The sequence below is a fragment of the Schistocerca americana genome, chromosome 7, assembly GCF_021461395.2.
Source record: "Schistocerca americana isolate TAMUIC-IGC-003095 chromosome 7, iqSchAmer2.1, whole genome shotgun sequence".
In the NCBI taxonomy this organism is placed as follows: domain Eukaryota; kingdom Metazoa; phylum Arthropoda; class Insecta; order Orthoptera; family Acrididae; genus Schistocerca; species Schistocerca americana.
Window position 1 is genome coordinate 540345401 of NC_060125.1, and position 26875 is coordinate 540372275.

Sequence of the window (26875 nt, forward strand, 5' to 3'; positions counted from 1 at the left end):
TGGCCTTTCTAATCCAGCTGTCTCTTCAGACAGGAATCAGAACTCCAATGTGGACAGTTACAACCATACTTCTTTCCATAAGCTGGCTACCCCTTGGGAAGAGGGACAAGCCAGATATCTAGGAGTGAAACAAGTTATACAATACTTAGTATGTAGCCTGACTGATGGGGAATTGTTTCATTGTGACAAAGCCATTGTTGTTTGTGGAAGAGAAGTTGAGCGATTAGGAAAAATTTGCAATGGATTGCAATTGATTAAAACCTCTTCTGCTGCACAGTATACAGCTCTTCATGCATGTGAACATGTGTGTGACTTACCAGTGGCCATTGTCACACACAAGACTTTGAATACGACAAAAGAAATCACCTTCCACTGAGACCTTCTGCTCCAAACAGACGAGCAGCTACGAGCTAATCTTGAGTTTGAGGCATACATTTTGTCAGATGCACCCAAAAAGGTCCCAGTGGTAATATAATAGATACAGACACCTTCATCATAACCTTTGAGAGGAATATCCTCCCAGAAAAAGTTGGTTATGATGTAGAACTGTAACATGAAACTTTAGGTCCCACCACCTATAATGTGCTTTCGATGCTTGGGCGTTGGTCATATGTTGTCCCGCTTCACAACAGACCTAAATTTTAATAACTTTGGACAATGACTCCATGAAGGTAGTCATAGTGAACAATGGCCTTTTTGTGTGTGTGTGTGTGTGTGTGTGTGTGTGTGTGTGTGTGTGTGTCAGTTGCACTCACCACCACCCTATACATTCACTGGTTTGTTCAACCTTCAAGAAAGAAAAGAAAATACAGGAATATAAATCTAGTGCCCGCTTGACATATAATGAAGCACGTAAAATTATGATTGATTGTATGAATGACTAAATCTCTTGATACAGTGTTCAATTTCTTTGAATTCACTTCCCCCCCCCCCCCCCCCCCCCCACCCACACACACACACACACACACACACACACACACACACACCACCTCTTTTGTGGTTCCTATGGTATTGTCTTCAGTTCAGTAATGCAGCCAAAGGAGCAGCTTCCTCCTCAGATGTCTACTGGTGACAGGGCTCCCTCTCGAGACCGTTCTTCCCAGAAAACCACAGATCAAAGGCCCAACACCAGCTGATGACTGGCTCTGGTCCCAGAGCTGCCCGCTCTTCCTCCATAGGCCCTCACAAAAATCTCAGCTACCAAATGCTGTGGAGGAGGAGAATTAGGACAAGGCTACTGTGGTGACCTTGGAGTTGCCAGATCCCCCTATGTCATTGGATTCTGAACCAGTGCTCATTGATGTGGTTCGCTGCCATCAGTGACAGGCATGATCAGTCCTGAAACTTCCTGGCAGATTAAAACTGTGTGCCGGACCAAGACTTGAACGTGCCGGACCAAGAATTGAACTCGGGACCTTTGCCTTTCGCGGGCAAGTGCTCTACCGGCTGAGTTACCCAAGCACGACTCACGCCCCATCCGCACAGCTTTAATCCCGCCAGTACCTCGTCTACTACCTTCCATACTTCACAGAAGCTCTCCTGCGAACCACTTGCCCGCGGAAGGCAAAGGTCCCGAGTTCGAGTCTCGGTCCAGCACACAGTTTTAATCTGCCAGGAAGTTTCATATGAGCACACACTCTGCTGTAGAGTGAAAATTTCATTCTATGATCAGTCCTCCTGGCCCCTTCCTACCTAACCTCTACATCCATAATGTGATCATTCAGTGGAATTGTAATGGATATTACCATCACCTGCCTAAACAACAACACTTTATTTCCTCTCTTCTGCAATGTGTATTTCTCTACAAAACACACGTACCTGATGACTATCCACAGCATTCCGTGATTATTGTGAATTGTCAGAACTGTGCTGGCCCAGAGGGCATATTACTTGGGGATTTCAGTGCACATCACACTGCGGGTGAGTACTACTTTGTCTGGTAGAAGCCTTCTGTTTGACCAGCTTCCTATCGACCGTGATCTGTACCTCCTCAGTGCCACCCGTGCCACCTTCTCAGGTATCGATTTCATTATCTTTTCCACCCGTCTCATGGTTTCACTGCATTGGTCACTATATATCGTCTTTGAGACAAGGATCACTTACTGGTGATCCCTCATTTTCTTGCCACTGTATGAAGGTCCAGTTGCTACATAGGATGCTTCAAAGAGACAACTGGTAGTTATATACCTCTTTTGTCATCTTGCCCCCTCTCTGTCTGATTCCATCTATGAGGTTGTGTGAGACTTCTACAATGCCATATCACCTGTGCCACTGGGACTGCTATTCCCCTTTACACAGGCCCCTTCCACAGCTTGCTGGTGCCATGGTGGATGAAAGACATTGCAGTAACTGATTAGGATCACTGAAGAGCCCTTTAGTGTTTCAAGTGACAATGTTCACAGACCAACTGCATCACTTTTAAGTACTGTGTACCAATGCTCATTGTTTACTTAATTGCTGTAAGATGGAATGCTGGGAACATGAAGTCTCCTCCCTGGGAATGTGTACCTCTTCATCCCAGGTGTAGGCCAAGTTCTATAGTCTTCTGCACCACAAACAATCAACAACTTTCACAGGTCTTGTCCTTCAGGATGGCCTTTTTATCAATGTGTCAGTTCTTGCTGAATGCCTTATAACACACTTTGTGACAGAATCTTCATCCTGTTCTTCTCCATCTGCTTTTCTGCTAATGAAATAACAAGTTGAGAATGTTCCCTAATATAATGAGCCATCCCCACATTGTAATTATGGAGCCTTACACACAGTAGTCCTTGTTGTGGTGGAATGTCCACTTTTTCTGGACCTCCATGCTAAGCAAGGCATCAGAGTCCTTGGAGTCCTTGTCTCAAACACTGGCAAATGATTCACAAATGATTGAAATGGGAAATTGTTCTCCATTTTCTCCATGAAATTGGTTTTTATTTTTCAATAGGTTTTGTGCTACGTTCAGGGCAGGGACACTGCCTGTTGGGTCTGAGGGATGTGTGATCCTATCTCCCTGACCACCTCACTCTTTCCTCCATCTCTTAGTTCTCTTGTAATTGCTTTTAGATGTGGTTTGTCTCCTTTATTGCCACACCGCTTTTTCTGTTTTACAGGTAGTTGTTTGGATAGTGGGTGTTCTTTAATGCCTTGATTACTCTGGAGCAGGGGCCAAACGGCTGTAGTTGGTCCGATCTCCTATTGTATGTAGAGTCCAGGGGGGCACTCATATGCTGCTTAACTATTTCTTTCCTCCTCTTTATATGGTCGATGGTCCAACTGATTCCCATTACATTATTATTACTGTTCTAAATATGTCAACTTGACATTCTTTGCTCTTTTACTGTTGTCACCCTTAATCAGTTTCAGAGGTCAGACATGAGGTAGAGTTTTTTTCACTGTTGGATGAGCCCTAGGAGTCCCCTCATCTACTCTGACCTACGTACAAGCCCGATCCATACTTATCTCCATAAATTCTTTCTCAGCTTTGGCGTCATTGCCCTCAAGGCCTTGATGTTACCGATCGTATGTACCTTCATCATACTTCAGATGTCACTAATTCTGGATGAACTATCCCAGATCGTGGAATTGAAGACATTGCTGTTTAGTCGTTTAGTCCCTTAACCCCCCCCCCCCCCCCAAAAAGCAACAAACCATCATATTGTTTGTGGCAACAAGTCTGTATATTGGTGTAACTGTTCAAGTAAACATTTGACCCACATAATGCCCGATATACCCTTGATATTCAAATGAGGATGTACTCTTCCTACCAACTAAAGCACATTCCACCTCTGCTTATGTTTCCACAGCTTCATAATTCAAAGGGAATGCCATCAGGGGGAAATGGAGAGCCCACTGACATTATAATGGTTGACTACTCAGCCCCTGCCAGTTATTCCTCTCGTTCCTACAGTTTGGCTGATTGTGCCCAACCACACCATTCATTCAACATGGTTGTTGGTGACACTGCCTCTGCCTTTGTACCCAAACATCCACATCTATTACGTTTTATGTCTATAGAGAAAACATATCCTTTTTCTTGTGCTCTTGTTGCAGTATCTCTCCTCAAGCTCTGTAGCTATCCTAATGGTGACCCTTTCAGGGTTCATGCCCATACCCGCCTTGTCATATCAGGTGGCAGCCCCAATTGGAAAGGCACGTAGCACCCAGTGCTCCTCCTCTTGGAGAATAATTTTTGTCAATTTGTCATTCTCCATTATCTCATACATAGTTGCACTGGCCTTTCTGATTCTAATTTACAAAACTCTCTACTGTCTCATTATTCCTCTGTGACACTTCGCTCAGCTGCTCCCAAAAGAATCTTGTGCTATTCTGTTTCGTATAGCACTGTCAGAGACCTTTCCTTAGCTTCTTGAATTAAAGTGTATTTCTCAACCCACCATGGTACCTAACAAATGCTTTTGCTTCCCCTGTCAAACATAACTGAGTCATTTGTAATAATTGCCCACCCATCCAGTACTCCAGCCTCCAGTCTAGCAGCTGCCATCAAGCCATCTGTACATGATCTCACACTAGGGAGCACTATTTGCAGCCAGTGAGGTGCATACAGTGCAACATATTAGATCGCAATGCACCGTGTACCTAGTCATTACCAGTGAAGTTTTATGCAGGCCATCACTATGGCTGTAGTGCCAGGCAGTGTACAACTCTGCTGTGGCAAAGTCCTCCAGGATGTTTGCTGAAGACAGTGGGTGTGAAGGCACTGATGCAAGTTAGCTGCCTGTGGCCACGGGCAGCGTTTGGTGATGCTAGCGACTGTAGAGAACTGCCGACTCAGATACACGTGCTGGTGCTTGCATGCCATATTGATGCTGCTTCATAGCTCAGGGCAGGACACATGGAATGTGTGGAACCCTGCTGTGGACCATGTGGAGGAAGACAGCCCTCAGCAGTAGTGTCTGTCCTTGCAAGCAGAGGCAGACAGCAACAGTATGCTCACACAGGTGAAGGTGGTTGGGTGGCTGCACTGCTCTGGTGTTGAATGGCTGTTCCCCAGGGCAGAAGGCCAGCAGTGCCTGGAAGTAGACCTGGCAGATGGTGTTCTGGGTGGAAGGTGTTAAGTCCACAGCATCAGAGTCAGCAGTAGGCCTACTGGTAGTGGAGGCCAAGTCTTCTGGTGGCAGCTTGTAGAACCATGTTGCATCACAGACTAGTGTAGACCTCTCCTTGTAGGTGGTAGCTGTTAGACTGCATACATCCGTCAAAAAACAGTGTTTGACATAACAGTGTGTGATCAGTCTGGACTCACCGACCCTCATGGCCTTTTGCTATAGCCATGGTAATGTTACTATTTTAGTCAGCTGTGCCAAAAAAATAGCGGTGATGCTACATCTTGTACCATTCATTGCCATATGCCCAACTGCTCCTACACTTCTTTCTCTTTGTTTCCCCAAGTCATGTATAACCTTCACCAATTCTGGTTCATCTTTGGTAATTCTTATCCATCACAACAATGAAGATCAGTGGTGAAAATACACTTGCCTGCATCAAGCCATTCATTTATTTCATCCAATCTGATCTGTCCTTCGCCCTCTGACACACAGCTCACATTCTATTTGTATATTTCTCCTACCCTCCTCATAGTCTGCTATTCTCCTCCTCTGTTCTCCATGGACTTCCATTCCTCTTTCTCTACATTAGAATAATATGCTTTTTCACTGTCCACCAAGGCCATAAGTTGATCTACTCAGTATTTATAGTGGTGTTGGTGTATCCATCATATGGTGAAATTTATATCTCCTGTGGACCTTCCTATTCTGAACCCATGTTCTTCTGTCAGCTTTCCATCAGTTTTTTGTCAGATTTTTGGTTTTCAAATCTCTCAAAGATCTTTGCACAGTGGCTCATTAATATGATTCCCTGATAGTTTTAAAGCTCTTTTCTTCATTTTTTAATATCTTTCTTAAAGTTTGAGACAATTATTGTCTTCTTCCAGTCTTCTGGGTCATCCTCTCTTTTCACACAATTTTCATAAGTCAATAGACACATTGTATCACAACATCTGCTGCCCATCCACCTGTACACACAGCTCACCCAAGTGTAGTACTTTGCCTCCTCTCATAGATCACAGTGCTTCTCCCTGTCAAGTCCTCTTTTGTTTGAATTTCTTCTTCTCCTGCCTCAATTTCTTCCTCGTTACCTAGGTCTCCATTTTGGTTCCGGAGTTCTTCAAAATACTCCCTCCCTATGATCTTAAGTTCCTCCTTATTTTCTATCTCTTGGGCACTTTTATTCACCATTTGAATACAGTCCGTCATATCATTGCATCTTTTACTTTTAAGCATTCCATACAGGACCTTTGATGAATCTTTGCTGTCCTTTCTGCCACCATTGTAGTGCACTCTTCCATCCATCTTCTTCTCTCCTTTGCCACCACTCTTTTTGTGTTAGTTTTTTTTTTATGGTACTCTTCTGTCACAACTGTTGACTGTCCTGTTCTGGATCCATACCCTAAAAGATCTATACTTCTGCACACTCTTTCATTTCTTCATTACACCATGGTGTTTCCGTCTCTTTTTGTTGCGTGTCCATCCACATATGCTTCCGGTGCACTTAGTCCATCTTAAGTCTATTTCACACCTCTGTCACAGTTTTTGGTTCGTCTATTGGGAGATTTTCTTTCGCTGTTGTGAGATACTCTACCCTGCTTTCTTCTTCTTTCAGCTTTACCCTGCTTTCTTCTTCTTTCAGCTTCCATATCCTTATACGCCTATCCTGGTTTTCTGTTGGAAGGTGAAAGACTATTGGATTTCCACTGAAGGAAAGGTTTGTTGAACATGACTTCCTGGTTCAAGAAAATGGAGAGCCCCAAGATTGCCTGCTACAGTATTGACTTGAGTATAAAGTTGATAGTTGACTATATCCTCTGCAGTAGTGAAATGTGTAGGAACATTACGGATATCAAGGTAGTATCATAAGAGTTCTTGGATTATGACCATTGACTATGAGCAACAAAGCTGAAACACACTAAGGATAAAAAAGAGACTGAAAACATACAGTAATGTGGTGCTAACAAGTATGTGTCTTGGTGCATTTATATCTATTATGCTTAGTACATCTGTAGGAATACCCTTAGATTTGTCAGTTTGCTGTAATGATGTGAGGAGCTTATCTTTCTTATTTTATGAGCTTCTTGCGTGTTTATCTAAAAATCCAAATGTATTGTACTTTCGAAGATGCCATTTTTTGTTTCTTCATTGAGTGTCATAACTGTGTATAGTTATTGGGGAGCTTGGTCTTTTGATAACATTTACAGTAAAATGGTGTAGTGAAAATACTGTAAATCATAGGGATTGGACTGATAAAGGCTCTGGTTACGCTGAATGCTTCTGCAGGCACATACATTTTATAGTTTTTCAGTGTTTCCTGTACCAAACATAAATTGTTTAACAGAGGAAGAGAGATAATACTGATCAATTTAAAATAAAACTCAAAGCAGTTTTGGTTGATAATCTGAATATTTACCATTAGGTGTGGACATCAGTATACGTGTGTGTGTGTGTGTGTGTGTGTGTGTGTGTGTGTGTGTGTGTGTGTGTGTGTGTGTGAACCATAAAGAAGTTACAAGTGAAGTGGAAGAAAACTTATAGTATAACAGTGCTAAGGGCAGAAATAAAATTCTGTCTTTGGATGCAAGAAAGTACAATCTTGATGACATATTTAGTTGACTGGATAGATGGCACTCACTCACTCAAAAAAAACTTTGAAATTTCAACACAAATAGGAATAATACTGGATAAATACCAGAGTTGACACTTGTTTTCTGATTAGAGAAGAATAATGTTGCTCAGAAGGCAGAATCATTGAAATCAGTTAAAAAAAAATAAATAAATAAAAATGAAAAATAAATAAATCTGTATGAGCATTATACCTGTACCTGGTTGAATGCTCCACAGTTTCTTCAATTTTGAACTAAGAAGTCAATAAACAGATTGTAACAGGAAAAGGTCTCTCTTTTCTCAGGAAAAGTATACATGATGTAACTGTCTTGGAACTTGTATCTGTATGGCTGAAGGTGTGAGAGAATAATCTGTGCAGTACTTCAAAAGCAGACAAAGCAACTGTAAATATTTGACTGTTGTGAATGTTCATCACAGCTTCATGCCTCTGTTATGTGGTTTGAATGAGATAATAGATTCTGGACCACTATTCATGAGGAGCATTTCTCAGCTTAGGAACAGTCGTGGGATGTACTGTGCTAACTGAAGTACATCCTTCCAAGTGAATCGCAAACAGTTTCAACAGGATTAACATTGGGAAGAGCATCTAGCCAGGGTGTTTTATTGATACCAACACCTACCAGTATGCCATTCTAGATTAGCCCAGATATAAAAGTTGCCAGTGTGTATCATAACAGAAGGTTGGAGTTTTTCGTCCACGTACTGTCAAGCTGCCAAAGAATTGTATCATATGGTTGGGATATCTGTATGGCCACCAATTGAGACCAGCATACTTTTCTTGTGAAAAGAGAGGCCTTTTAGTGCATATTTGGGGAGTTTTTGTTAAGTGCCAGCTGTTGGTGTTTTGTTAAACAAGGCACTCACTAAACTACACAGGCCAATGAAAAATTTTTAAAAAACTTTTTTTACTTTTATGGCTGATCTTTATAGATTTTTATGAGCTGAATCCAAATCCAGCCTTAGTTTTTTATATCACCCATAGTTTTGAGCCATATACTTTTTATTATATAGTAAAAATCCTGTGCTATACAGAAAATGGGGAAATTAATGAAACGCTTTGTTACAACATAAGCATAGTTTGTATTTACAGTAAGCTACTTAAAACAATGATATGTGTTAATAGTGGTTTCACTTGTCAGCTGGAATTGGTTTGTATTTTCTTTCTCTTTTGTCTTTAAAGCTTCTTATATAGCTTTTTCTACGATGAGTCACTTGCTGAACTTCTCGGTAAAGTGACCAACAATAGTCCCCCGTCATGTTGGTGTTCCAGCGGCCTTGGTAGCGTTTTTCCAACACTTTAATGTCCTGGTGAAAATGCTCTCCTTGCTCCTCACTAACATCTACCGTATTGTCTGGGAAATAATCAAGGTGACTGTTCAAAAAGTGAACTTTCAGGCTCATTAAAGATCCTAAAGTTTTAAACTTCTTTAACATTGTAGTTATAATAGAAACATATTCTGTGTCTTTTTCATGTCCCAAGAACTTTGTAATGAGTTGCTTGAATGATATCCATGCCTTTTTCTCATTTAAGGTCATCGTGGATTCAAAGTTAACATAAAAAATCAATTTTCTAATTTCAGGCCTGACAAAGATGCCTTCTTTTAGTTTATCTTCTGAAAGGCGTGAAAACTTTTGGCAGAGATACTTAAAACATGGTCCATATTTAGGCAAAGCCTTTATAAACAGTTTCATTAGGCATAACTTTATATGTAGATGTGGTAGGAGTATGTTTTTTGGATCTACAAGGTTTTTGTGTGGAATGTTCTTCTCACCAGGTTTTAAACACTCCCTCACAGACCAGTTCTTTTTGCACTTGTGTTGATCCCTAGCCCTACTGTCCCATCCACACAAGAAACATGGAAATTTGGTAAAGCCACCTTACTGACCAAGGAGCATGCATGTTACTTTTAGATCGCCACATACCATCCAACCATGAGCAGAATAGCCTATTTATTTCGCACTATTTCTAGGTTTTCATAGCTTTCTTTCATATGTACAGAATGTCCAACAGGTGTAGTTGCACACGTTACCATTGTTATAAAACGGCCTTTAAACTTGTTTTGGATGAATCAATAAACAGCCTCCAGTCTACCTTTTTGCATTCAATACTAAATTCATTCATCAGACTGGGAATATCTGAGCAGTACACTAAATCACCTTCTTGTTGAAAAAGCGTTGATAATTGCTGCTCTATCTTTTTATACATGTATATGCTGGTTCCAACTGCCAAGAAGTTCTTTTATCTTAACCTAGAGCCAAGCAGTTCAGCTTTTTCTTTTGTTAAGCCCAGATCCCTAACCAAATCGTTAAGCTCAGTCTGAGTAAACAATTTGGGTTCTAGACTTTCTGTATTATAAAGGAATTCATCATCATCTGGTTCATGTAAATCAGTTGTACATCAGAAAATACTTCTGTTGGATGGAATTTAAATCATCTGGTGGTTCAGGAACTGGCAAATCTACACCATGCCCTAGTGGTCGTATGGTGGACAGGTGGTTAGGGTAGCTTATTACCTTCTTGTTTTTCGAATTATGACCAGTAATATCAACACTGCAAAAGTAGCAGTCATCGAAATGATTTCTTGGCTCCCTCCAGATCATAGGAACAGCAAATCTAAAGGTCTTTTTCCTCCTTTTTGGACCATTTTCTCAGATCTTCAACACACACACACACACACACACACACACACACACACACACACACACACACACACACAACATACCGTATGCAGCGCCCATGATTTATCTTGATCACCAAGTTTAGGTCCAAAGTGTCCAAAGTATGATAGATAAACCTTTTTCACGTGCTATCAATGTCATCTACAGTCATTACACCTCCTTTTCAAATTACTTTAACTATATAAAATCTGTTAAATTCTTTTAAAAATCACTTAATTTAATAAATTTAACTGTAAAATGTGAAGAAATGGCGGGTGATACAGTTTTTTAAACGTAAATTCTAAAAAACATAAGAATAAGGTATTTTCAGCAAAAAGTTTTTCCATTGTTGGCCTGTGCTATTGTCTGTCCTAGAACCAAACTAGACTCAATTTGTTATGAACCCATCTGTGGTGATGCTCTGTCATAATTTCTTAGATCCTACTGTACCATGTTGTTAATGGGCAACATGCTGTGGGTCTGCAAGCATAAAGGCCAATTTTTCAGATAATTACTGCAGATAATTTGGAGTAATCTTAAGTTTCAAATGCATTCTGTAGTTTATTCTGACACATGAAGATTATCTTATCGTGACCTCCATGGAACATACTGCCTATCTCATTCTTTGAAGGCAAGTCCACATCCTTGGAATTACACTTAAAGAAACTCTGATAACATTTGCTATCACACATTATGTCTCCCCAGTATCTGTCATACAAACCCCTCACTATGCCAAAGATTGTAGTAGATATAATTGCTTATATTTGCAACATCTGTATTAGTATCATAGAGGTTTATTATCCGTGTTTTGCTGATAGTACATGAAATGCTTCAACCATTAAGACGACACTGGACATTAGTAAGGGGATGCAGTAATTCATCAAGATTGCAGTTCTAGTAGAATCTTCACTACTCATATTAAAAATGGCTGTATAATCTGAAATAACAATAAAGGTAGTGGTAACTTCCTGAAGAGCAATATCAACCACAGTGGTGTACCAAAAGTCGGCAAGAGAACAGATTTTATGGCCACACGTTATCAGGTTAATATTGAGTGTAGTGATACGATAACTCTGGCACTGCATTGGGAGGTTGTGTGTGCATTGCGGTTGGTGGTGGCATTCCATCTTGATTTGGCATACCGGGGATGTTGCAGGTGGGTCTTTTTCCATGGCTGTAGTGCCAACAGTGTTATGGGGTGTAGATTCCAACTAGGGTGCAGCACCCTTAATGGACGTGACCATTTTCAATAGAGTAGGCTTTAGTTGGTCAGCTTTCCTCTGTGCCTCAGAATGCATGATGCAAATTATTTTCTTTATGGGTGACAAATGTAAGGTGTCTCCTGTTCCTTTGCCAGTTGTGCTCTTGTTACATCACTGTTCGGTTTGTATTTCATCATTGGAACACTGAGTGGAGCCTATAGAGTTAAGGATGGCCACATCGTTACTTCTAATTGGAATTACACTGCTCAATTCGCCAGGAATATCAAATGCCTGAATGAGTGGCAGATGTCACCCTTTCGGCATCGACGGTGCCTGCAGTGGGACATTGGGTGTCACCCACACCTTCCATGTTGTGGGATGGTGCCTCTCCCATCACCATAGCTTCCTCCAATTCCCCTCAGTTAGGGGAAGTGCAGCTGCCAGCTCCAGCTGCTGATCAACAGCAGTGGGGTTTGAGTCAGCGGCTGCACCAGCCGTGTCGTTCAAAACATTGCGCAAGAGTGCAGCAGTGTAGCTGTTTGCCTGCTGGAGAAGCGGCTGGCTCGCTTGAGGGGAAGTTGCATCAGCCTGTGCTTATTACAGGTTTCCCGCGACTTCTCAGTTGACCCGCAAAAACAGCAGGTGGGGCGCCTGTACAATATGAATGTCCATATGCCACCAACGGACAGATACAAAGGTATATGCTTCTTCAAATCAGCTCGAATATTCTTAACCCCGCTGTCAACTTGGTAGATGCAAACAGATGACCAATTTTCATTAGTGATGCAAAGAACAGTTCCACAGGGACATATTGTCACTCAAAGCTTCTAACAGCAGATTGAATATGTGTACATTACAGATCCGGTAGCCAGCATGTACAATTTCCTCGTCACTAATCGAGCCATCAAAATGTTTAAACTATAGATTACCACCAGTGTAAGTTACAATATTTTCACATAACTCTGAAATTTTCAGCCTTATAAAGAGTGTGTTCAAAATGAAATCCAATTGAAATCCCATAATATCTACACGAACAATCTTAAGTTCCTCGCGTACCCAGCTGTGAATATCTAAAGCAGTAGGACACAAAGAGTTCCAATCGTAGATGCACTGGATACAATCTGTTCTGTTTAAGTTATACATGTTACGGGATGTTGTTATGACAACACAAAATCACGAACCTCTCACGAGACATAAACACACAGTAGCCACGGCAGTGGACGAGAGACTGCTGCCGTGCATCTGCTCGTTGTCACGACTGCGACGCAACTGTGGGATTGGGGAGGGGTTTAAAGATAACTTTTCGTGTTTTTCTGGGATAACTTGAAAATTGCCACTTCTAGTGTAAATGTTCCCTAGTACAAAGTCAAACAACACTAAATTTCCTACAATAGAGGCAGAACCAGTAGTTCCAGCATTGCAGGGGACAGAGAAATCGCAAATTATTAAAAAATTGATGTTTTAATGTTGAAAAATTAATGTTTAATTTTAAATTAAGTGGATTAAGGACAAATATTAAATGTCTGTATGTCAGTAAAGCACAGTTGAACCATATTGAGGTATTAATTGTGTTATAGGGATGAAATGATGTTGTGAAGCACAGGGCTGTCAAGATTAAAAGGGTGCAGTGACTGAGTAAGCTTGGATGAAACATTTTAACTAAAACATTTGTTGGAACTGTGATTAAATTCAACATTAACCCTCTTCAACATGCCAAAGCCAACTTACATGTAGTCACAGCTCCAAGAAATGTGAATTTAAGAATGAGCCAAAGTTACTTAAGCCTTCACTAATATAAATCAGTTCAGCAAATAACTGTTAATTGAGACAGATTTAGGCAACATGTCTTTCAATTATTTGAACAGGTTTTGCCAGTAACATGAATTCAGAAAACACAATATTAAAGAAAAGAAAGGCTGTCATGCAAGACAACAGTAAAAAATTCTCACCTGAAGGAACAATTAATGTCCTTGTGGAAAATATATTTTAATTGAGACAGGCCAGCAAATGCGGCTTAATTGTAAAAGAGTAAATCAGGCAATACACACTTACAGCCATAACGACCAAAGAAAATTCTCTATCATATGGTTCTCTTTGGCAGATTGTTACACAAACATAGGCAATGAAGCTACCTAGAAAACTGTTGCAGAAGTCATAAGAAAAACTATCTTTCAAACACCCAACTAACATTAGAAAATACTATTATAATAGATTTAGTACATTCATAGTAATATAAGGAATAAAAAATGTTGGCTTACCTTGTTCCCTACATGCTGCACGTGTCACTCTTTCCCACATGTGGCAGACATTTAGCACATCATTCTTTCAGGTAATAAATGTAAAGGCAATTGAATATGCAACAGACTACGGTTAATAACCAGTAATCACTGTTCTTAACATCAAGGCAGTTTAACATTTGTTTCTTGCACTAAAACACCTGGCCAGTGTAAATATTAGTACACATTCCAGTAACTGTTAGTTAATCACATGAGTGCAACTCGGATTTAGAAAATAGCAAACAGAAATGTCAGCACAGAAAGACAGACTTGTGTTCTTTAATACAGGAACACAAGTCTGTTTATGGATTCGATACAGCTCACCGCTGTCCAACACTGCATTCAGAAAAAAATGACAATACCTTTTATCACAAAGAGTAAGTGCAGTCCATGCTCATTACACACACCACAAATGCACACTCCTCCATCGTACAGGCCCAGCAGGATACAGATGTCAGATACAAAAAATTTTCAGCGCATAAATGTACGGGCACAAACCAGACCAGCTGCAGAAGTCTGTTTACGAGGAATGCAGTCCCAACTGGCCACTTCCTCCTCCCGCTCAATACTGTTACTGTCCACCTTCTCCTTGCTGGCCTACAGATAAACAGGCCATTTAGCAGTGATCTCATAAATTGCAGTTGTGGCAGTATTGCCACCTTAGGTCATTTGTTGGATCAGTGCCAACCAAGGCACAATAGGATTAGGGGGGGATAGTCATGTGAGGGAAGGAAGGGTGCCGGATTATGGTCATGGAACTTCCTTCCTTCATAGGTCTGCAAACTGGTGAGTGAGAAGATGCTCCCCACTTTCCCTACCCCACTACGTCACTGTAAAACAACTGCAGGCTGTTGCATAAACTTACATCAACAATTCCACTAGTCACCTTATGACTCACTGGCGACACAGTGCACAGATATGCATGGAGGTGTTTTCCACTAAGTGCATTAATTGGAGTACTGGCATGAGTTACTAATAATACTAAAACATATGGACAAATTCAATGTAAATCTCTGCATACTATTCTACACTGCTAGAGGGAAAATAAATTCTTAAACATGTAGGGCAGCTGTAGTGTTCTTCCAGGAAAGGCAACTTCACCCTATACAAGCCCTGCTCGCATTTCATTTACAGACAGAATACCTTCTCAGCATTTCCTGTCCACTTATCGTATGTGGGTTGACAAAACTACTCTGAGCTTGTTAAGTGACCTATTCTATAAGAAAACTCAACAGTGGTAGCTGTCATGTGTCTGCCTTATTGAAGAGCCTGTCCCAAATGTAAGATGCTGTCAGTGCATATTCGACAATGTCGATTTTGTTGTTCCCTATATCAGTGACTGCAACATTTTCCACATGAGGGATGTCGAATGCATCACCCCAGCAACAGCTGTACCAACATCTGAAATGGCCCAGAGGCTTAAACTAGCTCCTTCTGCAACAGAAGTAAGTCTCCTAGGTGTTGTGGAAATTCATGTTTTTCAACATATGTCAAGCAATACATTACACCAGATAAATGTTCTAGGGTTGAACATGGTTAGTCCCATTCCATCTGACATATTCACACCCACCTTGCAAGATATACTGTGGATGTGTCCTAAGTGGCTCCACTCAGTGCAGCCTCCTCTACAAGTGCCAACAATCCCTGAATGGAAGAGATTCATGCAGTAATACAATTAATGGTGAGATTAATGAAGAAATTTTATCATCATTCATTAATTCTCAACCAACTGACAACATGGTTGTATGGCTGTGCAATAAGCTGTTAACAATAAACAGTAGCAAGGTGCCATATTTACCAATCCAGTCCCTTTCCCACTAGCACTACATGGGTAACTGGCAACATAATTAAAAATTAAACACTTCTCAGCCACTGTTTATTGTAACATCATTTAAATAAAAACTCACATAATAAACTCAAAAGAACTCCATTATATAAACACAAAACCAACATAACAGCATTGGACATGAAATGCTGGAGAGGTGTATTCTCTCTGTTAACTGAAAACTGAGCAGTGCTCGTGATGGGTGAAATTGCATTCCTTGGAAGAACCCATACAGGATGACTACGCGTCAATTTCCCCTCCAGCAGTGTAGAACAGAGTGCAGATATCTACATAGAATCCGTCCATATGTGTTTGTATTATTAGTAACTCATACTTGTATTCCAGTTAATGCACTTTGTGGAAAATAAACCACCTCAGAATTGTTCATGCATTGTGTAGCCTGTGATTCATAAGGCAAGCAGCAGAAGAGTTGTGCATTTTTAGTGTAGAAAATGAAATAATCGACCTAACTTGGCGGTGTACACACACACACACACACACACACACACACACACACACACACACACACACACACACACACACACACCACTGTTTTCTCCCTTGTATAAGGGGTGTTCAAAAAGAAATGAGGCAGAGGCATAATTACAGAAACTAGTACCTGTATGTTAGAAGTATTGACCCTGGCTGTTGAGACACTTGTCCCGCTGTGACACAAGGCAGTGAACAGCTGTCTCATAAAATTCCCGGGGCTGCGATGTTAACCAGTTCCGCACGTACAGCTTGACGTCGTCATCTGAAGTGAATCGTTTGCCCCTCAGTGCCTTTTTAAGGTGACCAAAAATGACGTAAACACATGGGACAAAAGTGAAAGCCCAGCATTACTCGCAAACCTGGACCACCCTTCACCAAGCAATCAAATCAAAATGACCAGCCAATCTCACCCATGGGGTCATTCTGCTCCACGACAATGCAAAGCCTCATATGGACAACACAGTGACAGCACTCCTGCAGAAATTCAAATGAGAGGTTCTCAGCCACCCTTCATACAGTCTCCCTGTGATTACAGCATTTTTGGACCCCTTAAAAAGGCCCTAAGGGGGCAAACAATTCAACTCAGATGACGACGTCCAGCTGTACGTGCAGCACTGGTTAACATCGCAGCCCCGGGAATTTTATGAGGCAGCTATTCACCGCCTTGTCAGAGTGGGACAAGTGCCTCAACAGCCAGAGTCAATACTTCTAACATACGGTTCTGGTTTCTGTAATTATGCCTCTGACTCGTTTCTTTTTGAACGCCCTTTATATACGGTATAGAAATTCTTCAAATTCTCGTCGTCATTTTCAGACAGTTTTAACCATACCTTTGTGCATTGCAGGTATCCCTCTTGCAGTTGCTCCAAACTCACATCTTTACATAATATTGTTGTTGTGTCTTGTCCTGCATAAGCAAAACCCTAGGTTCAGAATTCTGTTCTGTGAATTCTAAGAATTCATTGAGCCCTCAAGGTAAACTTGACAAAGTTTGTTTTGTTTACCCTTGATGTACACAATTTCAGAACTGAACTCCTGCAAGTACATGCACCACTTTTCTAACCTTTGATGTAATAATTTGCATTTCAGTAGAAAAGAAACTGCTTGATGGTCACAGTAGACTTGTGGTGTGCTTATCCCATTACTTGTACTCAAATTTGTTAAATGCCCATGTAACCCTGAGTTAGCCTCTTTGTTGTGAGTAACTTCAACTGTCTGCTCATAGTGGGCTTGACCTCGCCAGTTCGTGTCCTATATTGCCCTGGAATTAAATTCTCCTTGACCTTGAATTCCCACTGGATATATGATTGTTATTGTCAGAGGAGGACTGCTGGATGGTCTATTTGCAGTCAGTTCCTGCTAATTACTGTATTGCCACCTGCAGGAGTGCGTTATGAACTTGGCCACAGCCCCTCTGTTAGGTATAAGCCAGTCTATTGTAATTCTATTTGTAATTTCCTTGGAAATCTCATTTTTACTTTTGGTTTCCCCCATTACCATAATAATTTCTTGTGTTATTATTGCAAAGGGCGTATGAGTGCCAGTCTTGTTGGTTATTGCCATGGTTCCATTCTGCTGTTATTTTTTGTGGAGGTGTGCACTATGTATTAATGTTCTGTGGTTGCTGTTGCAACATCTTCGTATATTAGGTTAATCAAGTTGAGTACAGATAAGAAATACTATATCATTTTCAGGTGTAGAGATTAGGTTTTCCCTAATTGGTTGGGCAGGTGACTTTTCAGTTTTTTACAGTACATCCACATGGGAAACTATATGTGTATAATACCTGCTTTTGTTTAAGTATTTTTTTTTTTTAAATACATCCTCAGCCCCTCATGTTTACTACTGAATGGTGATGGGTTGAAACCCTCTTGACATAATCGCTTTGGACTGCTATGGACCAGTGTTTGTCCAAGAAAGCCTGTTCAAATTGCTCATAGGTATGGCATCTCGGTCATATCTGTTGCCCACAATAAAACATCACCCTGTGTGTATCTCACAACAAACCAGATCTGTGCTTCTGCCCAGTGTGGGGTAACATGTTGCGAAAAGCTCTGATAAACAGTACAGGGTTTGTTCTATTACCCTCTGCTGAGAAAATTAGAAATTGCCTATGACAGAGCAGACCCCCATGTGCTAATTAATTAGACAAACATGCAGTATTGTCTGTTGCCACCGTGGCATTCTTTGGACGTGCGTGATTATACTCTGGATATGTTTGCACAGCTGGTATTGACATTGGCAGTGCTCGTTGAATTTTGTAATTCCTTTCTTCTCCATCTGAAGAGCTGGTAGCAAATGGTTGATAAGTATTACTACTGTATATCGTGCACAACTGCACCTGATTGCTTGCTATTGGCGTCTCTCTTGTGACATCTGCAACATGAATTAAACTGCTCTGCAACTTCTCTTCCACAGCCTTTAAGCGTAGCTCAGTCCTAGCTAGCAATCAATTCATTTTTCCTTTCCTTTACTACCTCTTCAACTGCTTCAACAAAAGTCTTATGTTCTTGTGTGAATTGTGCGAGGGTCGTACCTTTATTTAGCTTTTCCACTTCGTCTCTGCCCTTTAAATTCTTTACATCTGTTTTGATTTTTATTGTGCTTTCTTTATGAACTTAGTGCCTAAATCTAAGTTGCTCAATTTTTTGTCAGCTCGTGTACTTTTTTCAGCAGATCTTTATATAAAGAGTGCATCTCATAAACGTTACCCGTCCTAGTTTCTAAATTTCTTCAAATTTTCGATGGAGACTCTTGCATCTGAGTCTGTGCATCACTAACAATATTTAGCTTACCTGCCATTGCTTCCTGTGCCTAGTCTATTGGTGACACTTTTTATCTTGGTTATTTATCTCCTGAGACAAATCAATGAATAATTTCCCCTTTAATTTCCTCCCCATATCTGTAAGTTTTCATGTTAAATCATTAGAATGGTCAGTACATAGATTTTGTCTTAAATTGTCAAACCTGTGCGATAAGTCATACTTAAAACCATTAGATGTTTGGTTTTGTTCATTTATAAAATCATGAAATCTTTCCTCAAGTTTTTTTTGGTTTGTTATGTAGAAAAATTATTAAATAAATTCTTCATTAGGTCAGCGAGGCCTTTCGATGTGCCCTGCATTGAATGTATTGATGATACACTAGTGCCTTCTGTACCTACTGTGTCTTATTCCACCACATTTGGAACAAGTTCTAGTGCCATGGAGAAATTGAATATTACTGATTGCACAGTAGTGTCTCTTTCACTGGCTTTATGCAAGAAAATGCTTCTCAGTGAGATTTGGGAATTAGTGTCATCTACCATGAGCATGATAGTGTGATGAGGTAAGACATTGTCATCCACTTAAACTGAATTTGTGTAATATTCCCTGTTGTTATCAATTTGATCGATATTTTCAGTGTCACTATCATTTGCCATCACATTCATTGCAGCAACATTTTGTATCTCTACACTAATTTTATTAGTCAGCACAACCTTTTTAACTGATTCCATTTTTTAATCTTTTTTAAAGTTGTAAATACGAAATAAAGTTGAATTTTAATCTTAAAACTGATTTCAAGAGTGTTCCCAATCAGTACATGATGTATCCTACACCAGTATTGCTGCTTATGGTTGCTGTTCAGTTTATGTACCCACATTTCAAAATAATGTTAACCCAAATCTCTCTTGCTGTAAAAAAAAAAAAAAAAAAATGATTTAAATTTATGGCTGGATAGGGTATGGTCCTGATATTACTTTTGATCGAGGCATTGCCAAGCGCAGTCATGCAAGCTGTAAGTTGGAGTTCTTCCCTCCCTAATAGACAATCTTCTTAAATGTTGTTGGTACAATTCCTCCAGTTAACCATTTATAATTTATGCACACCATGTGGTGTTTACCCTTGGTTTTCTCTCAGCAATGTTATTCCCATTGTGAAACAAGGTAAATAAAAAACAGTTTGTACAATAGGATGTTAAACAACATGTTTCATATTGTTTAATTATTGCACCTGTCTAATCTATCTTGCAATGTTCAGGGCATGGTCACAAGTTCTGCTAATAAATTAATAATGTTAAGAAAAATAATTATGATGGAAATTCCCTGGCACCGAAACAATAGCAATTTGCTGGGGAACATGTGTCTCAGCTAATTTACGTACAGCAACACAAACTCTAGATGCCAGGCTTATGATTTTTCGTACACACGAGAAATCTGTAATATATAATATTGGAATATTAGATAATAGTTCTTCAAACCTTGAAGTTAGTTACCTCGTCTTCTTCTTTGAAGACAGTGTTACAGTACCCAGCTTGCTTTGCTTAAATTTCTTGCTTCTCTGAAGTGTTACAGATACTGGTTACGCAGATAGATAGATTGGTGAAATAAGGAATTTGTAAATGAAGTTGACTTTATAGTATAACAGTTAATGTATTTCACATTATTAGTGAACTAAACATAAATCTAAATCTTCTCTCTATCATGGATGGGAAAAGACAGACAATAGAAGATTGATGAAACATCCAATAGGCATTTTTACAAACATGAGAAAATTGATGTTTTCATCTTGTCTCGCTAGCTAAGCAGGCTTGATTGCTGCAGGTGTACTGTGTTTTAATCTTTAGGCAAATGAATGGATAAAAATAGACAGAGAAAATAAAACATACACCCATATAGGTAAACCACCATAAAAATTTATGGAACACACTGTAGTTGTTTCTAGTGACATAGTGGCGTAGATAGTTGGGAATCACCTGCTTACTCTTCAGTTTGCTGACCTATAAAGGAGGGAAGTGCATGAGTGCATGACCACAATCCAGCAACCTGCTTTTCCTGCGCGACAGCCCCCCCCCCCCCTCATTCCCCATTTTATTATAGCCTGTTAATAGAATTTATACCTCAGTTCGGTTTCACTGTGCTTAGTTGTGGTACACAAATTTAATGTTTGTTCTTAACCTCCATCATTTAAAAGTATACATTAATTTTATGCTATGAAACACGACTTTTTAATAATTTGCTCACCCCCTCTTGCACAACTGAAACTATCAGTCCTAAAGAAAATGAATAGTACCTTTTTTCTAGTAGTTTTAATGTAGTTTGATTTTGTACTGGAAATCATTTTCACTTATAAGCTGTGCTTTTCAAGTTATTTAGGAAAAACATGAAAAAGTGACGTTTAAACACCTCCCTCCTACCACAGTACAAAAATTTTCAACTCTACAGTTTTTTCCCCTATTCAACCTTTTTCAGTCTCCATTAACTGGGCTATTGCCCCCAATCCTCCCTTCGAAATCATAATGAGCTCCTGGTACTACAAGCTAGTTGTCCGGTTGAACAGGCTTTCTAATTGTAATGTTGACAGACATTGATTTCTCCACCAGGAGTGTAATAAATTTTCCTTATTCTGCTAATTTAAATTGCGTAGCGAGGCTAGTCAGGCTTAAGCACAGTGCTGTTTAAATGCTTATGCTTAGAGAAAAGTGAAATGCGCGTGCATAAGCATGTCGTAATATTTATTTGCATAGTGAATGTACTGCTGGACTCAGTTTGACTTTAAAAATTGGAGCTGAAGACCACCTCTGCTGTTATTATTTTCATGTTTTATTGTATACCACTTGTCTTAACCATAGAATATATTCATATTCATCTTTTGGACAGTAAAATTTGCATAGTTGGTATATCAAATAGTGAATTTGCAAAACCTATTTTTATTTTTTGTAGCTTTTAGCAACCAAGCAGTTGTTTTAAAACAGAGTACAAGCAAAGTACTGCATGCATATATTGGTGATGTATGGTACAGGGGAAAATATGGGCTGGAACTGAACTCATTAATCTGTTCTTTTAGCACTCAGTATAAATATAATAGATTATTGTTATTATTATTATTATTATTAATTGTATTACTTTTAGTTAGTTGTATCTATATATGCTGTTTCATGAAAATTAATCAAAGATGTAATAACATGTGCTTGTATAGATTAATCTGTTTCGTTAACATGCCTAAAAACAATTGAAGTTTCATGTTTCACAGTATTGATTAAACTGTTTCAGGTAGCATTGCCCCAGCTTTGCAAGGCAGCCTCTCACCTGTCAGTGACGGGACAAGCATGGCTTGCCAGAGTTTGGTCACGCCATTGCAAGACACGGCTGAAATCTCTGCTTGAGGCACTACAGGAACTCATCACACGTAAGGTTCTCTCTGGTCACTTCAACCGAGAGTATGTCGTGCAGGATGATGAGTACATAACATCAGCAACAAAGCTTATGAAGGTGCGGAGGCTTCTAAAGTAGTCTGTAATTTGTATGTGCCATCTCCTGTTAGACACTGAATGCCTTTGGTTTACTGATTCTGCAAAGCTTACAAGTAATTTCAATAAGTGTGTATCCTATTACCAGTGATTATATGTTACCACTTCAAGATCGTACATTAAAAAAAATGTTTAACTAAATGGCTTTTGTGATCTAAAGTAAAATTTAGTTATAATTCTGAATTATTTTGACAGTACATAATACAAGTGTCTGTATTACGCATCACAACTATAATCATTCATTAATATAGTGGGGTAAAGTCCTATAACCAAATGTCATTATAAATGTTTTCCATAATTTCTTTAATGACTCCAGACACATGCTCTTTTTTTTTTTAAACACCCATAGTACAAAATCAAACAATGGAGAATCCAGGATGGAATGTAACAATATTATGAGAAGGAAAGTTGCTACGCACCATATAACAGAGATGCTGAGTTGCAGATAGGCATAACAAAGACTCTCACAATTGAAGCTTTCTGCCATTGGCCTTTGTCAACAATAGACACACATGTGCCAAAAGCTTTAATTATGAGTCTTTTTGTTGTGCCTATCTGTGACTCAACGTCTCTGCTATATGGTGAGTAGCAACTTTCCTTCTCATCATATAGTACAAAATCATTTACATAAATAATGACTATTTGTGATTGAAGTATGGAGTGAAACGATCTGTTCTCTGAATGGAAGCTGCACTTATCAGGTTTAATAAAGCTAGCAAGTGTGTGTGCGTGCACGTGGTTGTGGGTATGAGTGAGCGCTTTCCAGTCTTTGCTTAAAACAGTAACAAAATATTAGTTTTAGACAATGATGATACCTTCATATATGCATTCAAAGATGCTAAAAGGGAAGCCTAGTGTGAAAATCTTCCCCTTTAACTGTAATATCAGATAGTAAAATACAAAACAGCAATCGTTTCTGTTGTGTATCACAGTATATGAAGTATTCTCAAGGGCCAACAAAAGCTTACTGTGAAAATGTACCATTGTTGGATCTGAACACAGATCTGGAGATTTTCATTACTAGGCAAAACTGGTAGTTGTACATTACCATTATGAGCAAAGACTAGAATAAAGCATACTTGATGACAGTGTCACATTTCATTGTCCGTATGCATGTGCATCACTGACTTAGCTGTGAACTGTCTCATGAGTGGTGGAAGTGTTCTTGGTGGTAGTAGAGGAACACAGGTATTAAAAAAAAATCTCCATTTCTGCATGACATATTCCCCTAGACTCTTTTTGTCAGAGTTTAACACTTAGCTCACAGATTCCTAGAACTATCCAAAGGAGCAAGCAGGGGTAAAGCTATTTTTATTTACTTACTAAAACGTAAGTATACCTTACATTTTATGGTTGTCTGCAGTAATATTTGTCTAGTATGCTTTATGATGAATGCAATGCACTTTCAAATGGTAAAAGATAATTGTTATGTGATATAATTAGAATTTAACAAGTTTCAGATTTTTTGCTTTACTTGTACTGTGAAACCATGCTTCTTGCCGAATTTAGAGATTCTAGGTCAGTGGGAAGGAGCTACATTTTGATTGAGATAAGTGGCTGTATCTTTTGATTGCATTAACTTAGGAGATTAAAATTTTTGCACCTCCAAGGGACCTTAGATCTTAATATGTGACATAAATTTGAACCTGATACATGTACCCGTTCCTGAGGAAAAGGGTTCTTGACAAACTGTTTTTACAGATTGATGCACAACTTTAAAAAGGGAAGTGAGAAAGATGTTCCAATTATATACAAATATCACTAATTCCTACCTTGAGCTAAGCGTGAACACAACTGTTAGGAAGCTCTTTTGTGAAGTGTACTGTCTGTCAGACCAGAAGATGCAGATTGCAGATATATTTTTAGATTTGACCAAAGCTTTAGTCACAGTAAGCCATTGGTTACATTTAAAAAGTCTGAAGTCTTATCATATTGGGGATCCATCCCACATCATCTGGCCACTTTTTTTATTTTTATTTGTAACCAATACACTAAATTAACATACGTAGTGACTTCAGAAAGTATGTTACACATGCGCTGTCTGGTGCTAAGACCATGGGGGAACAAGAGTGGTACGTTGTCAGAAGAGAGTACGTGTTCCAGATTTCCTGCACACACAATTCTGCTGTGGTTCAGGTAACAGATGCATCGTAGTGTCAACTGAAATGACAAAGCAACTGAAAACATATTCCAAAGTTGAAGTACTCAAGATGGTACAGTGCTCGTGGGCAAAATGTCTAAATGTACACAGATTAACCGCAAATTTCTGGCAGTATGTGGACCACATGCAATGTCATGTCCAGCTCTAGAGAAATGGTGCCAACAATTTGGCCATTGCTATGTAGACATGGTTGATGCTGGTCAGGAATTAAAGTCATCGACATCAACCACAGAGGACAGTGTCTAGGCAATTGTGGAAAAACATCTGAGATAGAGATTTTCCAGAGGATGTTCAGTAGTGGTTCTTGAATGGCTCCACGACCAAGAAGCAGATTTCTATCATCAAGGGATGAAATGATTGGTGGAGCTTTCTAACTGCTGTTTGCAGAAATTTGGTAACTATTTTGAAAAATGGTGTAATGTATCTGTGTCACTTTGAAGTGTAGTGCAGCATTCATTAAAAGTTGACCTGCAATAATAATGTGTAACTCACATTTTAAAGTTCCTTCATTCAAATTAAATTATAAAATCATAAAACTTTCAATCCACTAATGAAACAGTGATACAAAGTTTACCTGAGGGCTCAGTCCGTGCTTCCTTTCTCTTCCTCATATACACTGCCTCAATAAAAAGTGAAGCACCCAGAAACGGAAGACAATTCAAAATGAAACTTGAGAAGTTGAGAGGGTATACAATTGTATTTCAGTGATTACAAAACAGAGGCAGGTTTGTAAAGAATTTGATCCCATTTATCTGTATGATGTTGCACTTTCTCTGTGCTGGGTGCTTGCACTGATTCGGTTGGGAAGGATGACATAGAGCAGTTGTTTCTGCTCCTGAGGCAAGCTGGCACACAGCTGTTGTAACTGTTCCTTGATATCCCAGACACTGGCACTGGGATAGAGTTGACATTCAAGCTTGTCTTACATGTTCCATTGAGGTCAGATGTTGGGATCTTGCTGGCCATAGGAATACCTCAATGCCAGGTGAACACAGTATAGAGGTACATGCCATGTCGTGTGGTCAAGAATTTTCTTATTGAAAAATGACACCACGATATCTACACACCAGAGGTAACACTTAAGGATGAATTATGGTAATGATGTACTGTTGTGTCATCTGTTTCCTCAACCGCTACCAGCTGTGACCTGAAGGGCCACACGTGAGGCCTCTCCACATGATGGTTCATCCATTTTAGTGCAGAATGAGATTCATTGCCAAAGACAGTTGTGATGCCATTCTTAGACAGTCTATGCTATCGGATCACAACACCACCTCACAAAGCTGTTTGTGATGTGTTAATAGCAGCCCATGCATGGCTGCCCGCCTGCTGCTAGTCCCAATGAATTGTTTAGGATGACACAGTGTTGCAGAGGGTCCATTCCTTGTTCTGACATAGCAGGTGCAGATGTGAAGGGGTTTGATGTGCTTTGTGCACAATATGCTGATCCTCCCATTTGTTGGTCAAATGTGGTCACCAGAAACTTGACAAGTATTCCTGCCCTCATGTTCCATACAGTCCAACATTAGGCCCCTGTCACATCTGAATGCCCCACAGATGTGGATATTGCACAGTTTGACCCACCAACCAAATGCAGATGCACATTGAGGCCTCTTTCAAACACCATTAGGTGCTGATAATGTTTTCTCACACCATTATGTGGTGTCTCCATGTCCTTCTCAGTGATTACTGAGCATATGACATTACTGACACCTTATATATCCTACTATCCCTGGTAACAACAGTAAACATAAGAAACACTAATGCACTCTGGTTGCCATTGTACCTGTCATCAAGAAAGGCAACTCTTAATCATTTACATACCCACTGGTAGTGTGTACATGTACAAAGTTACTTTGATACCCAACCATGACTTATAGGTGATTAACTTATTGTCAAGCAGTGTATATTAACGATATTGCACAAAAACTCGCATTATAAACTATGCAGACCTATATCTTATTTGTGGTAGATAATATACTGTTCAGTCTCATTAATGTGACCTCTGTCAAAAGCCTGAGTAGATACCTTTTGCAGTGTGGACCTCTGAGAGACATACAGGAAGAGTCAATGATGAGGTTCTGGAGGATACCGACAGGGATGTAGCGCCATGCTGACTCCAGTTGCACTAGGTTTCTGAGTTGAGGATCTGTGAGAGCGAACGAGCTGGTCCCACACATTCTCGATTAGGATTAAATCTGGGGAGTTTGGTGGCCTGGAGAGAACAGTAAACGTAGCCTGGTGCTCTTTGAACCACACATGTACACTGCGAGTTGTGTTACACGTTGCATT

The 26875-nt window shown here is 39.8% G+C and overlaps 1 protein-coding gene across 2 annotated transcripts in view; it reads left to right on the top strand.

The window, feature by feature from the left end:
• The window catches only part of LOC124621838 (ubiquitin-protein ligase E3A), a 137442-nt gene that overhangs the window by 45870 nt on the left and 64697 nt on the right, over positions 1–26875 (top strand). For both annotated transcript variants that reach the window (XM_047147280.1, XM_047147281.1), the window contains exon 5: positions 22166–22384. In XM_047147280.1, the coding sequence (XP_047003236.1) occupies positions 22166–22384 (219 nt within the window). The remainder of the gene's footprint in view (positions 1–22165; positions 22385–26875) is intronic.